General features: G+C 37.2%; 1 protein-coding gene across 1 annotated transcript; it reads right to left on the bottom strand.

Annotated features, from left to right (window-relative positions):
• Positions 1–288: 288 nt before the first annotated feature.
• On the bottom strand, positions 289–1,224 carry LOC149227005 (uncharacterized). Its single transcript, XM_089375401.1, has one exon. It carries the CDS (start codon positions 769–771, stop codon positions 289–291), a length of 483 nt encoding a protein of 160 aa, XP_089231527.1. The 5' UTR covers positions 772–1,224.
• Positions 1,225–14,360: the final 13,136 nt, after the last annotated feature.

Below are 14,360 nucleotides of genomic sequence, written 5' to 3'. Positions count from 1 at the left end.
AACCCATTTCTTGAGTTCATCCTATCTAATGTGATCATTAAACTAATGCAAAATCCATATAAGATATACCCATATTGACCTAAATTAGCAATATCCATTTGAATATTATATTGTACTCCAGATAAAGATAACAAATAGGTCCAACATGATGACAAGAAAATAAGGAATAGTAATTGAAAGAAATTTTTTGCCTCTAGAGAGCACAACTAATTGTCATAATGAATTTTTAATAGCTATCTTCAAGTTTGAGGGCAAGGAAAATGCGTCGTAAGAACAAATAGATCATAGCTACAACAGTTTATGAGTGTCATAAATAGATGATTCAAAAGACCTCAACAATTGCACATAAGTAAATTGTTTACTTCCCTGATGCACCATGTCAAGTTGATCATGAGAATCATTAGTTTGTGTTTCCGAGAACCTGCACAATAGATCTATGGTGCCATGAATATCTTGTGAGCTTGTAGTCTGAGGACCTCTGACACTGCTCCCTTGCAGCATGCCAAATATATTTCCTCCAAAATTTCCCATTTCTCCTGCATTGAAAACAAGTGGTTGACCTTGGTGTTGTTTATCCCTAGAATTCACCATAGTTACAGGGAACCCACATGTTGCAAGATTAGTAGAGGACCATGGATACATTGTTAGTAACTTTTCTGCTAGAAAAAGACCAAAGTTGTGTTTTACTGCTTGCATCAATTGTGCTTGAGCCATAAGAGGTTGATCCTCTAGCATAAGTTGATCCATTGTGAGGCCTGACCATGTGTTCATATCGAATGAAGTTGGTCTTGACGACCTTGAGCCGCCGAATTGAATTGAAAGAAGAGAGAGAGCACAACTAGAGCCTGAGACTCTTGATAAACCATGTGGGACAGATATAACATCTCAACCTACAAGATTTTCTCTCTAGGAGGATGATAGGGTCAAGGATTGGCCCACATGATCCTTGAATATTTTACTATATTGGTGAATTTCTTGATTAATAGCTCCACCAGGTACAGTCTTAGAACCCTGTAAATAGAAAAGAAACCTTTCATCATTATGACAGGAAAGGGTAGTTGTTGATAAATTTCCACCCTATGATGATTCATCCTCTTCCTTAACCCTCAACCAAGCTCTTTTTACTTATCCTCGAAGTTTGAAATCAATCGAATTCTCCTCTAAGTTTGAAGATACCTGTGGATGCATGAAAGGTGATATAGCCACCAAGATGCTGTTAAGTTGTATATCATTTATTTAAAGAATAAATAAATGTCAGTTTGCATAATCCATATTCAAATCAACAACAAGTGCAAGATAATTACAGTTTTAATCCTCACATTAGATTGGAAGGGGTAATGAAGAATAGAATAAAAAATCAATTGAGTTAATCTACACATTTGAAGTTAATGCTCATGTTGTAGCAATGAGATTCTCTATAAAAAGGGAAGTTGTATATAAAATTCTACAAACAATGGAAATGGTTGGGACAATGTATTTCTTTGCATGATTTTTTCTTCAAACGAATCAAAGTTTGGTTATTATGGAATTGGATCACTCCCAAACAATAAAGGTCTATCTACAAGGGACATCCACTCTGGAATGTAGCCAGGGGGGTCTCAATTACATTCAAAGAAAAGTTTACAAAGTAACCCATTCATCAAAGAAGAAATCCTATTGAAAGTTGAAAGTGGTGATTATTTTCTCATTTTCTATGATAGCCAAAAGCTTATATATCACACTAGCACCTTCATTGTAATCTAGTATATAGCTAACATATGAGTTAAACATCAAGAAAAACTAGATCCAATAGAAAATATAAGATAAAGCATCATCAAAATGATATTATCACTCAAAAATAGAATTGTAAATGGGAATTTGACAAGAACATCATTATAATAGATATCAAACAACATATATAAACAAGACTTATGTGTTGCTATATAAACATAAAAAAATAAAACAATTGTCTTGCTGTTATAGCTCCAACTAAGACTGCAAATTTATGATCGAATAATATGCAACAAAACACTTTGCAAGTTGACAACACAAAACGGGTGAAAACTCAACAAAAAATGTGTTTCAAGATGCTCTTAACAATCAAAAAGCAGCCAAAAAAAGCTTGGTGACAGCAATCAAAAGATCAAGAAAGACAACTCTAAAAAACATCACACAAAAACTTTCAAAAAGAAAGAAAAGTAAATGGCCACAAAGATGCAATTTTGACATGCAAACAAAAAGATCACCAAAACAAGATTTGCCACAAATATTGAGACCGATCTTTTTTCCCTGGAAGACCAAAACAACCAAGATTCCCAGAAAGAAATCGTGTGTGCCTAAACAAAAATGACGATGCTTGCAACAAAACAAAACGAGACCAATACTTTCCACAACAAGAGAGAGTTTGAATTCATGAACTTGTTGTAAAAATAAACACTGACACAGAAAAGTAATTGTTCAAGAAAGACTCAAACCAGCAAATAGATCTTCAGAAACAAAAATATTTGAAAAATCTTGAAAATTTTAGGGTATACGCGACTGTGTTGATGCACAGCTGCGTGTATACGCTATTCAACCCAAGGAAACCTGCATATACGCGGGTTCACTTGAGGAAACTTGCATATATACGCTTCTGTAAACTAGAAAAACAATGTATATAACAGATCACAAGAAAAAACCAAAAAAAGGTCTGAAGAAACTGATCAAACTTACAGTTCAAGTTCCTACAGACTACACAGTCACAGCAAGCAAATAAACAATTGAGCCCTGATTGGCTTGAATAAACCCAAACTAGGAACAAAAATACTATTGTCCCTAGTGGAGTCGCCAATTCTGTTGAGGGACAAAGTCCCCTAGGGTCTTGGGTCAATACCCTAGCAGATCGGGGGTTATCTACAAAGAAAAACAAGCATTCCACACAGCCATGATGCTAATATAAACAAACTACATGAAGAGAGGTGCACCTAGGGGTCCTTCGTTTGGGTAGATCCAGCCAGGGTCCAAACCCTCTTGGAGTTCCTTTCAATCCTTCAACCTGCAAAACAATCAATTCAAGAAAGCACAACAGTATATGGACCAAGCATCATAAAGAAATCAACTTCATAGCATATTGAAAGGTAGTTAGTTATACAATTGAAACAACCATTCATATGTAAATCATAACATTGATATCATAAACATGAAGAAGATTTATATTAGGAACAAGACATGTTGAGAATGCAACAAGATGATGGAGCTTAGTGGAAAGGATTCGCCTTCACTAAGTGGGCCCGCAGGCTATTTTTGGCGCAAAGTCTATTTTTAGACTATGTCTGTTTTTAGACATATGGATCATGGTCTATGAGTTGCAGGATGCTATTTGTGGATGATTGGTCATGTTGGTAAAAATAGATGGACTTCTATTTTTAGACATATGGGCGGTTTCTATTTTTAGATTGCCAGGCTAAAAATAGAACAGTCGAATATTATTAGCTCATAATAATATTTGGACTATCAACATTATCTTATCCTCTTGGAGCACTTCAGTTTGAGCTACAGATGTGTCACATGCAGCTGTCAGAAGGAAATACGCTTTTCTTATGGGTCAGTTGAGCTATTGCATGATGGACTTCAGTTAGAACTCATGTGGTTGAGTTTGGTGGAGATTGAGGAGTTGATGGAGCTGTGTTCAGTTTGACTTGGTTAAACTAGTTGTATTTAGTCTAACTGCAGAATACAATAGTGATGAGTGATGTGAATTAATTTTTAATTAATTCACTAATTATTAACTCATAAAGAAACTAAAGAATACATCAGTTAACTCAGTGCATGGATAGTTCAGTGGAGACAGGTGTTAGAGGTTGAGATTGCTATCAGTTGTGACTATAGTTGTGCATGAGATTTTGCACAATCAATGGATTGAGTATTGCCAATGAGGATTGTGTGGTTCAGCCAAGGAAATACGAGTTTGCTTCAGCCATTCTCATCTATTCTCATGCAAGATTGCGCAGTGGAGGCAGGCAAGCAGTGTAAGAGATTTGAACCTGTGATTGATTCAGATCTGAGCTAGTTTTGTGTGTAACATGTGGAGATAGTACTGAGTACGTGTGAGGAGTATTGTACTATGTATTGTTACATGTTCTAAATCAATATAATATACAAATAATGTGGGGTTTTCAGTTGTATGCTTTCCCTGGGTTACATACTGTGTTAATGTGCGCATGCGATTGATGTTTCATTGTTTTTAATTCTGCAAAATTGATGATCAACGTAGAGGAGGTTATGTATTATGCATGTATTCCGCAATAGTGTATAATTAGGATAATCTTTGTGAATAAGTGTCATATTATTCAAAATTTCTACATGGTATCAGAGCAGAGTTGATCATCAGATTTATTATTCAGAAAGTGTTTACATTTTATTTCTTCAGGCAGAGTCTGTAATCGGGCCAGGTAGCCTCTGGATTCATCCTTCCTTTGGAAGGTGAGATATCCGGTAAAATCCCATACAGTCAATCTCTGTACGAGAAATACTTTGTTCTCATGAATTTTAGATCAGAAGCGGTTGAGTTTTGAGCTGGTGGAATTCGAATTTGCAGCAGTGTTTTCTTGGTGTCAAAGTTGAAATGTCTTTCAACGGATTGCGATTGGAGTATGCTCTTGAGGGTAGCTCGAATTATATTGCATGGAAAGACATGATGGAGGCGGTGTTAGATGAAAATGGGCTGAAGGAGTTCATAGAGGCTGAGGTCCCAAAGCCTACTGATACTGCTCAAGTTGAGGCTTGGCAAAAGAAGACAACAAAGTGTCAAAGGATTCTGTTGGAGGGCGTGAAGGATCACATTGTGTCAAGCCTACATGGAAAGGCTTCTCCATACTTGATGTGGAAAGCATTGACAGGTTTATTCCATATCAAGAGCGACCAGAGGAAGTTGGCGCTCAAGGATAAACTCAGAAACATTAAGTGCGAGAAGGGAGACAGCATGCCCAAGTATCTCACGAAGTTCACTCAGTGCAGGGATGAGCTGGGAAGTTTGGGGGTGACTGTCGATGATGATGACTTGGTGAGCTTGGCTCTCCTTGGTCTTCCAAAGAGTTGGCATTCCTATCAGGACTCTGTCAATGGTCGGGAGAAATTGCCAGGACGGAAGAGACTTTGGTTAGATCTTGTGTAGGTGGAGATCAGGCGGAATACCAGGGACGGATCTTCATCAAAGGCACCTGATGAAGAAAATTGCGCTTTGGCTGCCAAAGCAAAGAAGGGGAAGAACAAGAAAGCTTCTCATTCTGGTGCGAAAGGCAAGAAGCAAGACATGTCCAAGGTGAAGTGCTTTCACTGTCACCAGCACAGACACTATGCCACAAATTGTCCGCAGAAGAAGAAAAATAAGCAAGTTGCTGGATTTGCAGCAGGAGAGGCCTTAGCCTCACAGTTTGAGCTTTATTTTTCGTTGATCACATGCTTGGTATCAAGTGTGATGGGATCGGTTTGGTTCTTGGACAGTGGTGCGTCTTTTCACATGACAGGAGATCGAGATTTGTTTTTTGATCTGGAGGAGAAAGATCTTGGAGTGCACATCAAGATGGGCGATGATGGTAGATACAGTGCGACCGGTATCGGTACCATTTCCTTTGAGAGGGAGTCTGGTAAACCCTTCGTATTGAAGGAAGTGATGCATGTTCCAGGATTGAAGAAGAATATTATCTCTGTGGTGATGTTAGAAGACAAGGGATATGATGTTGTTTTCAGCGAGGGAAAGGCTTTCCTACGCAGTAAGACAACTGGAGAAACCGGAAGATAGGGGTTCGAGTCAGGAACCTTTATCAGTTGCATGTAGATGGCTGCGCAGCAATGGCATGCAAGGCAGAAGGATTGGTGAGCCGGGATGATGGCGAGCTGTGGCATAGGAGATTGGGCCACCTTCACCATGGAGCCTTGAAGATACTGCAGTAGATTACTACTGGGCTTCCTAAAGGCACTCTTGCGCAATCAGATCAGTGCAAGGGGTGTACTTTGGGAAAATTTGTGAAAGCCACCTTTCACGAGAAGGATAGTCGCGCCACGAAGATCCTTGAGAGAATTCACACAGACGTGTGTGGACCTTTCTCAATAGCTTCAACAGAAAAGCACAGGTACTATGTGATCTTTGTTGATGATTTCTCTCGAAAGTGCTGGATCTTCTTCATGCAGAAGAAGAGCGAGACATACTCAAAGTTCTGTGAGTTCAAAGCACTGGTTGAGAAGGAATCGGGGAAGAAGGTGAAGGCTCTTAGGAGTGACAATGGTGGTGAATTCATCTCTGGCGAGTTCAAGGATTTCTGCAGCGTAGAAGGGATTCAAAGAGAGCTCATAGCTCCCCATAACCCACAGTAGAACGGGGTTGCTGAGCAGAAGAACAGAACGATCATGGGTGTTGCACAGGCGATGTTGCATGATCAGGGCCTACCCCTTCACTTGTGGGTGGAAGCATGCAATACTGCAGTATATGTGCAGAACTGTTGTCCTCACATGATACTTGGCATGAGTACACCGAGGAGGCTTATTCTGGTAAGAGGCCTGATATTTCTCATTTGAGGATTTTTGGTTCTAACATTTACATGCATGTGACAAAGGATGCAGGAAGAAGCTGGAGCCGACCGCAGAGGTTGGAATATTTGTGGGGTACACTGATACACCCCATAACTATCGTGTGTATTTTCCAGACAGTCGTAAGACTGTTGTGCAACGGGATATAAAATTTCAGGAGGAGAAAGCCATGAAGTGTTCGCTTGAGAGGGAGCCACACTTGCATGCAGATGAGGAGCTATTAGTTCCTAAGGATGAGCTTCAGGATGTGGATCAGCCATAGGACGAAGTTCATGGAGTGGAAGACCACTCATGCAGCGCCAACTATCAGAGGGCGAAAGTGCATGACAGAAGCTGAGAAGGTTGTAGGACCACCTACAGCTCAACGTAGACAGAGACAGTCACCTGATCGGTACACTGGATACATGGCTCTTGTGAGCAAATGTGTTGTGACTGAGCCATCCTCTTTCGAGGAAGTTGTGGAGGATCCTGCATGGGTAGATGCCATGGTGGAAGAGTATGATTCGATTGTCAGAAACAGTGCATGGGAGATTGTCCCAAGACCGGAGGGGAAATTAGTGGTGGGTTCGAGATGGATCTACAAAGTGAAGCAGGCAGCTGACGGGAGTGTGGAGAAGTACAAGGCAAGATTTGTTGCCCGAGGCTTTTCACAGATAGAGGGGATCAATTATGAGGAGACCTTTGCACCTGTCGCAAGGTATTCTTCCATACGGACAATTCTTGCTCTCTCAGCGCAGATGGGATGGCACATTCATCAGATGGATGTGAAGACTACATTCCTCAACGGAGTCATTGAGGAGGAGGTGTACATAGAGCAGCCTGAAGGTTTCGAGATCTTCAGCAGCGAGTCGCATGTGTGCAGGCTCAAGAGAGCGTTGTATGGGTTGAAACAAGCACCACGTGCTTGGTACACATAGATAGACAGTTATTTCACCGGACTTGGATTCTCCAAGAGTGAGGCGGATCCTAACCTATACCAGATTGTGGTGGAGGGTAAGTTGCTTATCATTGTACTTTATGTAGATGATTTGAAACAGGTGATGAGCTGTTGATACTTTCATGCAAGGATGATCTTGCTAAGGAGTTTGAGATGAAGGACTTGGGCCTCCTTCATTATTTCCTGGGATTGGAAATTTGGCAGCGCAGTGATGGACTATTTGTTTCTCAGGGTAAGTATGCTTGGGAGATACTGGAGAAGTTCAACATGCATGGCTGCAAGCCTGTTGATACTCCTCTTCCTGGAGGATGGAGGAAGGAGGATGCTACTTCAGCAGAAGTAGTGGCTGCCACTGTTTATCAACTGTTGGTGGGGTCGCTTATGTATCTGGTCAATACACGACCCGATATATGCTATGTTGTTAACTAGCTTTCACAAGCTATGGTTAAGCCAACCAAGCTCTTCTGGAAGGCAGGAAAGCATGTATTGCGTTATCTCAAAGGCACATCGGGATATGGATTGTGGTACAGACAGGAGGATGAGGTGAAGCTATGTGGCTTCACGGATGCAGATTGGGCAGGGAGCACAATGGACAGAAAGAGCACATCTGGAGGGATCTTCAGTATCGGGTCGACAACAGTTTCTTAGTACAGCAGGAAGTAGATATCCGTGGCACTCAATTCAGCAGAGGCCGAGTATATGGCAGCAAGTTTGGCTGCATGCGAGGCTATATGGATGAGGAAGATCCTGGTCGGGTTGTTTGGTTCATGCTTGGAGCCTACTGTGATTTATTGTGATAACCAGAGTTGCATTAAACTCTCGGAAAATCCAGTATTTCATGATAGATCCAAGCATATTGACATCAGGTACCATCATATCAGAGATTGTGTGCAGCAGAGAATCATGTAACTTTGATACATTCCAATGGAGGATCGGGATGCTGATATCTTGACGAAGGCGCTCACCAGGAGCAAATTCGAATACCACCGAGGCAGGATAGGGGTTGCTGATAATCCATGTCTTGTTGAGAGAGAGTGTTGAGAATGCAACAAGATGATGGAGCTTAGTGGAAAGGAGTTGCCTTCACTAAGTGGGCCCGCAGGCTATTTTTGGCGCAAAGTCTATTTTTAGACATATGGATCATGGTCTATGAGTTGCAGGATGCTATTTGTGGATGATTGGTCATGTTGGTAAAAATAGATGGACTTCTATTTTTAGACATATGGGCGGTTTCTATTTTTAGACTGCCAGGCTAAAAATAGAATAGTCGAATATTATTAGCTCATAATAATATTTGGACTATAAACATTATCTTATCCTCTTGGAGCACTTCAGTTTGAGCTACAGATGTGGCACATGCAGCTGTCAGAAGGAAATACGCTTTTCTTATGGGTCAGTTGAGCTATTGCATGATGGACTTCAGTTAGAACTCATGTGGTTGAGTTTGGTGGAGTTGATTGAGGAGTTGATGGAGTTGTGTTCAGTTTGACTTGGTTAAACTAGTTGTATTTAGTCTAACTGCAGAATACACTAGTGATGAGTGATGTGAATTAATTTTTAATTAATTCACTAATTATTAACTCATAAAGAAACTAAAGAATACATCAGTTAACTCAGTGCATGGACAGTTCAGTGGAGATAGGTGTTAGAGGTTGAGATTGCTATAGTTGTGCATGAGATTTTGCACAATCAATGGATTGAGTAATGCCAATGAGGATTGCGTGGTTTAGCCAAGGAAATACGAGTTTGCTTCAGCCATTCTCATCTATTCTCATGCAGGATTGCGCAGTGGAGGCAGGCAAGCAGTGGAATAGATTTGAACTTGTGATTGATTCAGATCTGAGCTAGTTTTGTGTGTAACAGGTGGAGATAGCACTGAGTACTTGTGAGGAGTATTGTACTATGTATTTTTACATGTTCTCAATCAATATAATATACAGATAGTGTGGGGTTTTCAGCTGTATGCTTTCCCCAGGTTATATACTATGTTAATGTGCGCATGCGTTGATGTTTCATTGTTTTTAATTCCGCAAAATTGATGATCAACATAGAGGAGGTTATGTATTATGCATGTATTCTGCAATAGTGTATAATCAGAATAATCTCTGTGAATAAGTGTCATATTATTCAAAATTTCTACAAGACAAGTGTTTCTTTTTTTACAGATAACTAAATTATAGAAAGCAATTATTTCACCTGAGTGTTCCTTTCGCAGGCTCCAAGCAGAACCGTCCTCCAGATTCGTTCAATCTCAAGCCTTCAACAAGCTCCTTCCATAACTCACTCAAGGATATCTCAACTGCTGGAAAGACATCATAACTCAAGGAAACAAGGGTTTCTTGTAATGGGGGAAGTGTTGGAAGCACAAGGATCTTCAGACCTGGTCAGGGATAATCTCAGCAAAATGATTCTTCTTTCTCTTCACTCCTCCTTTAGGCCTTCCCATTGAATCCTTTTTATACTTCTCCCAAAGTAGTTTTTTATTTGGGAATTTGTTGGGAACAGTTGGGCCACGAGCATTAATAGGTAATCAGCAGGTAAAACATCAATAATAAAAAGGAAACCATTATCAACCTAGGGAAATCTCCATGTCAATGACAACACATAACTAGAGAATCACATGCATATACCATGCATCCAAAAACCAACAAGGAAATCGCACATGCAATCTGTTCCTCGTAGAGAAATCTAGTTATAGATGTTGATATAACTATCTTCTTATGCTCCCTTCCTTTCCTTTTGCTTTCCCTTTGCTTCCTTTTTTGTCTTCTTCCAAGTCCAAAGAGAATACTAGAGTGCTCCAAGAATACTCTAAGTGTGCAAGAGTATGAGAGAATGAGAGAATCAAGAAGTGAGCCAAAACTGCACCGACAAAAGCAGTGAATGACCAAAAGTTGTGAACTATTTCTTTGATGCCTTTTTATATTGATGTTTCATTTTTCTTCATTTTTCCTTTAATTTCCCTTGCATGCAAATTTGTGTATCTTCATCTTCCTTTTCTCCTATTTTCCTTTATTTTCATAATTAAATGCCAATTATTGCCTCTGTCTTTGCCAATTTCCGTAGCCATAAATAAACCACAAGTGATGCCCACTAAAATGCCTACCCACCATTCAACTTGGAATGCGTGTCTCATAACTTTGGTCTTATTTTATTTAGATGAAAAATCAACCAAGGGTTATTACAATAAACCTACCCATGTTGTCCAAACATAGTGACCCCGACCATCACTAAAACACCACAACACCAGTGAAGAAAATGACACAGTCTCCTTGAATGTGATACTAATAAACTCCCTTTGAAATAATATGAGGGTTTGGAGAACGATTGGTTTCTCCCCGCAACCCCTTCCTCACACTAGAGAATCACGACCACCTAAATCATCCCTCCCACCAGACAATTCCACTTCCATTGAGTCCTGAACCAAAGTTGATTAGTAAGCTCTCAACCTAACTACACCATTCAACCTAGGTAAAATAGCCAACTCCCAAACTCCCTGAAAAACAGCGTGAAGTATCCCCCACTCCCCACAACCAGAAATTGAATAACAAGGCCCAAACCACACCGAAAGTAGTAGCAAATTGAGAAATAAGGAAGTTGAAGTCAGAAATAGAATTACCTTAGAAGAGTCGCGAGGAGATAATGTGGTTAGGATTTGTTGAAGACCATACCCAACTTCCTGTGCCCTCGAGTTCCACCATCCTTCTGCAGGGTTGCGTGAAAGCCATGCCTATCCTTTAAACCAATGTTCCTGACATAAATGTCTAACTCCAGGAAAATGATCACCTCCCCATGAGCCCAAAAAATTAGCGAATGCCATCTAGTGTAACATGTCACTGTCGCATAAACTCCGACTTGCCAAAACTAAAATAAGACGACTTCCCAATTCTCCACCCACTGCTTTAGCCGATCATCCACATAGCTTCACAAGGAAAAACCGCCTCGCAACTCTGTGGATCCACATGCATCTGGAGAAATCAATTTGAGAGGTAAATGAACATGTCTCTTAGCAGAGAGGTTATCGAAGAACAATTTGGAACTCCGCATGCCATCTGTCTGATTAAAATTCGGACATATAGTGCATGGTTCGGTGGGATGGTGTGTAGCAGGCCACATCACCACCTGATGTAATGCCCTCCGTGTCGATGGGGTGGTAGGCTCCCGGTTGACATGTGTTCATCCACCTCATCGGAGATTTCTTTTAGTTATTAACATTATTTAGTAAAATAGTTAATTTTTACACATTATTTAGATTTGAAATTACAACTGTGATGTACATAAGCTTTCTCCAATTAACTCTAAGAGATTTTTATCGTATTTTAAAATATTTTTTTATACCTGGGAAAAATGTGTGTTATGTATTTATTGTACCAATAAATTTATAATACATAGAGAGATTGAATTTTTTGAAATATCAACTTGTTTTTAAATTGTTTCAATCTAAACGATGAGTTATCGTCATTAATAATGTAGAATTTGTTGATCAAGAGGTCATACAATGCATATGATAAAGAAAATGGCATATATGTGATTTAAGGGGAAAATGCATGCTTTCAATTTAAACGATGAGCTCTTGTCATTAATAACGTAGAATTTGTTGATCAAGAGGTCATACAAAAATAACATATATGTGATTTAATGGGAAAATGTATTTTTTCAACATGTTGTTTTCGAGAGTGTGTATGTGATAAAGAATTTTTTCAATCTAAACAAATTCTCATCATTAATAACTTAGAATTTGTTGATTAAGAGGTTATATCATGCTTATGAAAAAGAAAATGACATATTTGTGATTTAATGGGGAAAATGTATTCTTTCAATGTGTTAAAGAATTTTTTCAATCTAAACAAACTCTCATTATTAATAACTTAGAATTTGTTGATTAAGAGGTTATACCATGCATATGATAAAAAAAATGGCATATTTGTGATTTAATGGAGAAAATGTATTCTTTCAATGTGTTGTTTTCGAGAGTCTGCATGTGATAAAGAATTTTTTCAATCTAAATAAATTCTTATCATTAATAACTTAGAATTTGTTGATTAAGAAGTTATACCATGCATATGATAAAGAAAATGACATATTTGTGACTTAATGCAAAAAATATATTGTGTAATTTGTTGTTTTCCAACCACCATGAGTTATATGCATATAGGTGTTATTATCATTCCAAATATGGAATACTATTATGTAATGAGAAGAGGGGTTAGGTTACCCACTATTGTTTTTATTTTTTTATTTATATAGATTAAATTAAATATAAAGTTTATATATATAAATGTTATATTTAAATTCGGATAAATTACATATTTCTTTTATATTAAATTTTATTAAATTAAATAATAAAAATATTTTTAACTATAAATTCTTAAATTTTGTTACAATTTATTAATTATGAACATATTAACCATCAACATATTTATGAAAAAATATATAAACAATTTTATATTATATTTTTTTAATAGGGTTTGTACAAATTAGGTTTTTTAGAATTTTAATTTAAATATTAATGTTCTTTTACTATGTTTTTCTTGATACATGTTTAATATTAATTCTTCTTATAATTAATAATAATTGGGCTAAGAGCTCTTTATGAAAGAGTTGTTGTAATGTCATGTTCTCTAAAAATTTTGACTCGTCAAATTACATAAAAATTAAATTAAAATTAAATAAAAAAAAATAATGTAATATAAACATTTTAACTCCGTCAAAATAAACTAAAAATAACAAAATAAAAATAACCTATAAAAATAAAAATAAAAATGACCCATGCTATTGACGTATGGCATTTATGTGGAATATTGCTTATTTAAAGGGGTAAAATTAAACTAGCCTAAATTGATCTTAACTCTGGATCTACCAAACACCTAGAAGAATCAAATCTCTTTTCACTATAAAAGATATTTGCATCCTCTCTGAGGGTAATAATTGTGTGCTCTACAACCTAGTATATAAAAGATGTTGTAATGCCTTGTCACATTTGAGAACCCATGGTTTCGATATATATATATATATATATATATATATTTTGAAACCATCGGTTCTCAAATTCTTTCTTGAAATCTTTTTACGAGATTATGGTGTAAAAGTTTATTTTGTAAGTGAGACTACCATATATATATATATATATGGGTAGTCTCACTTACAAAATAAACTTTTACACCATAATCTCGTAAAAAGATTTCAAGAAAGAATTTGAGAACCGATGGTTTCAATATATATATATATATATATATATATGGGTAGTCTCACTTACAAAATATACCTTTTCACCATAATCTAGTAAAACGATTTCAAGAAAGAATTTGAACACCATGAAAAACCCGATGGGAACTAGAATTCTACACATTAAACAACTTAAACTCAAGTTCTTAAAAATCTTGGCCGAATTTTTGTTAAAATTAACCCGAAAAATGTTGTACAAAAGTTCCTATTGTCTATAAATCAGAATATATATATATATAACCATCATAAATCCATCTTAACTCTAGATCTATCAAGGGATTAGAGGGATGGTTAACTGATTTAAAATAAAGTTTTAATTTAATTTAATTTTTATGACTTTTTTTTGGTAATGTGAGATGTATCATGAATTATACTTAAGATAAATTAATTTTTATTGGTGTTTACTAGTCATTTAATTTATATGACTATACTAATTTTATGTTGTACTCTTTGTTTCATTTTTCTTTTTATTTGGTCAATTAACTTTCTTCTTTTGGAAAAAGTTGAAAATCCTTATGGAGTGAATGTGATCAATTATGTTAAGTGCATGATTTAAGAACCACAACTTTGATGGAGAAAGAATCAAATTGTTAATAATCTATTGGTACATAATAACATAGTTTTATAAAAATTAATTTTCTATTTCTAAAAAAAA

The sequence above is a fragment of the Pinus tabuliformis genome, chromosome J, assembly GCF_031772625.1.
Source record: "Pinus tabuliformis cultivar Carrire ecotype Pingquan chromosome J, CPIR1, whole genome shotgun sequence".
Classification (NCBI taxonomy): Eukaryota; Viridiplantae; Streptophyta; class Pinopsida; order Pinales; family Pinaceae; genus Pinus; species Pinus tabuliformis.
Note: the sequence above shows the minus strand (reverse complement) of the source record. Positions and strands in the feature narration are given on the sequence as shown.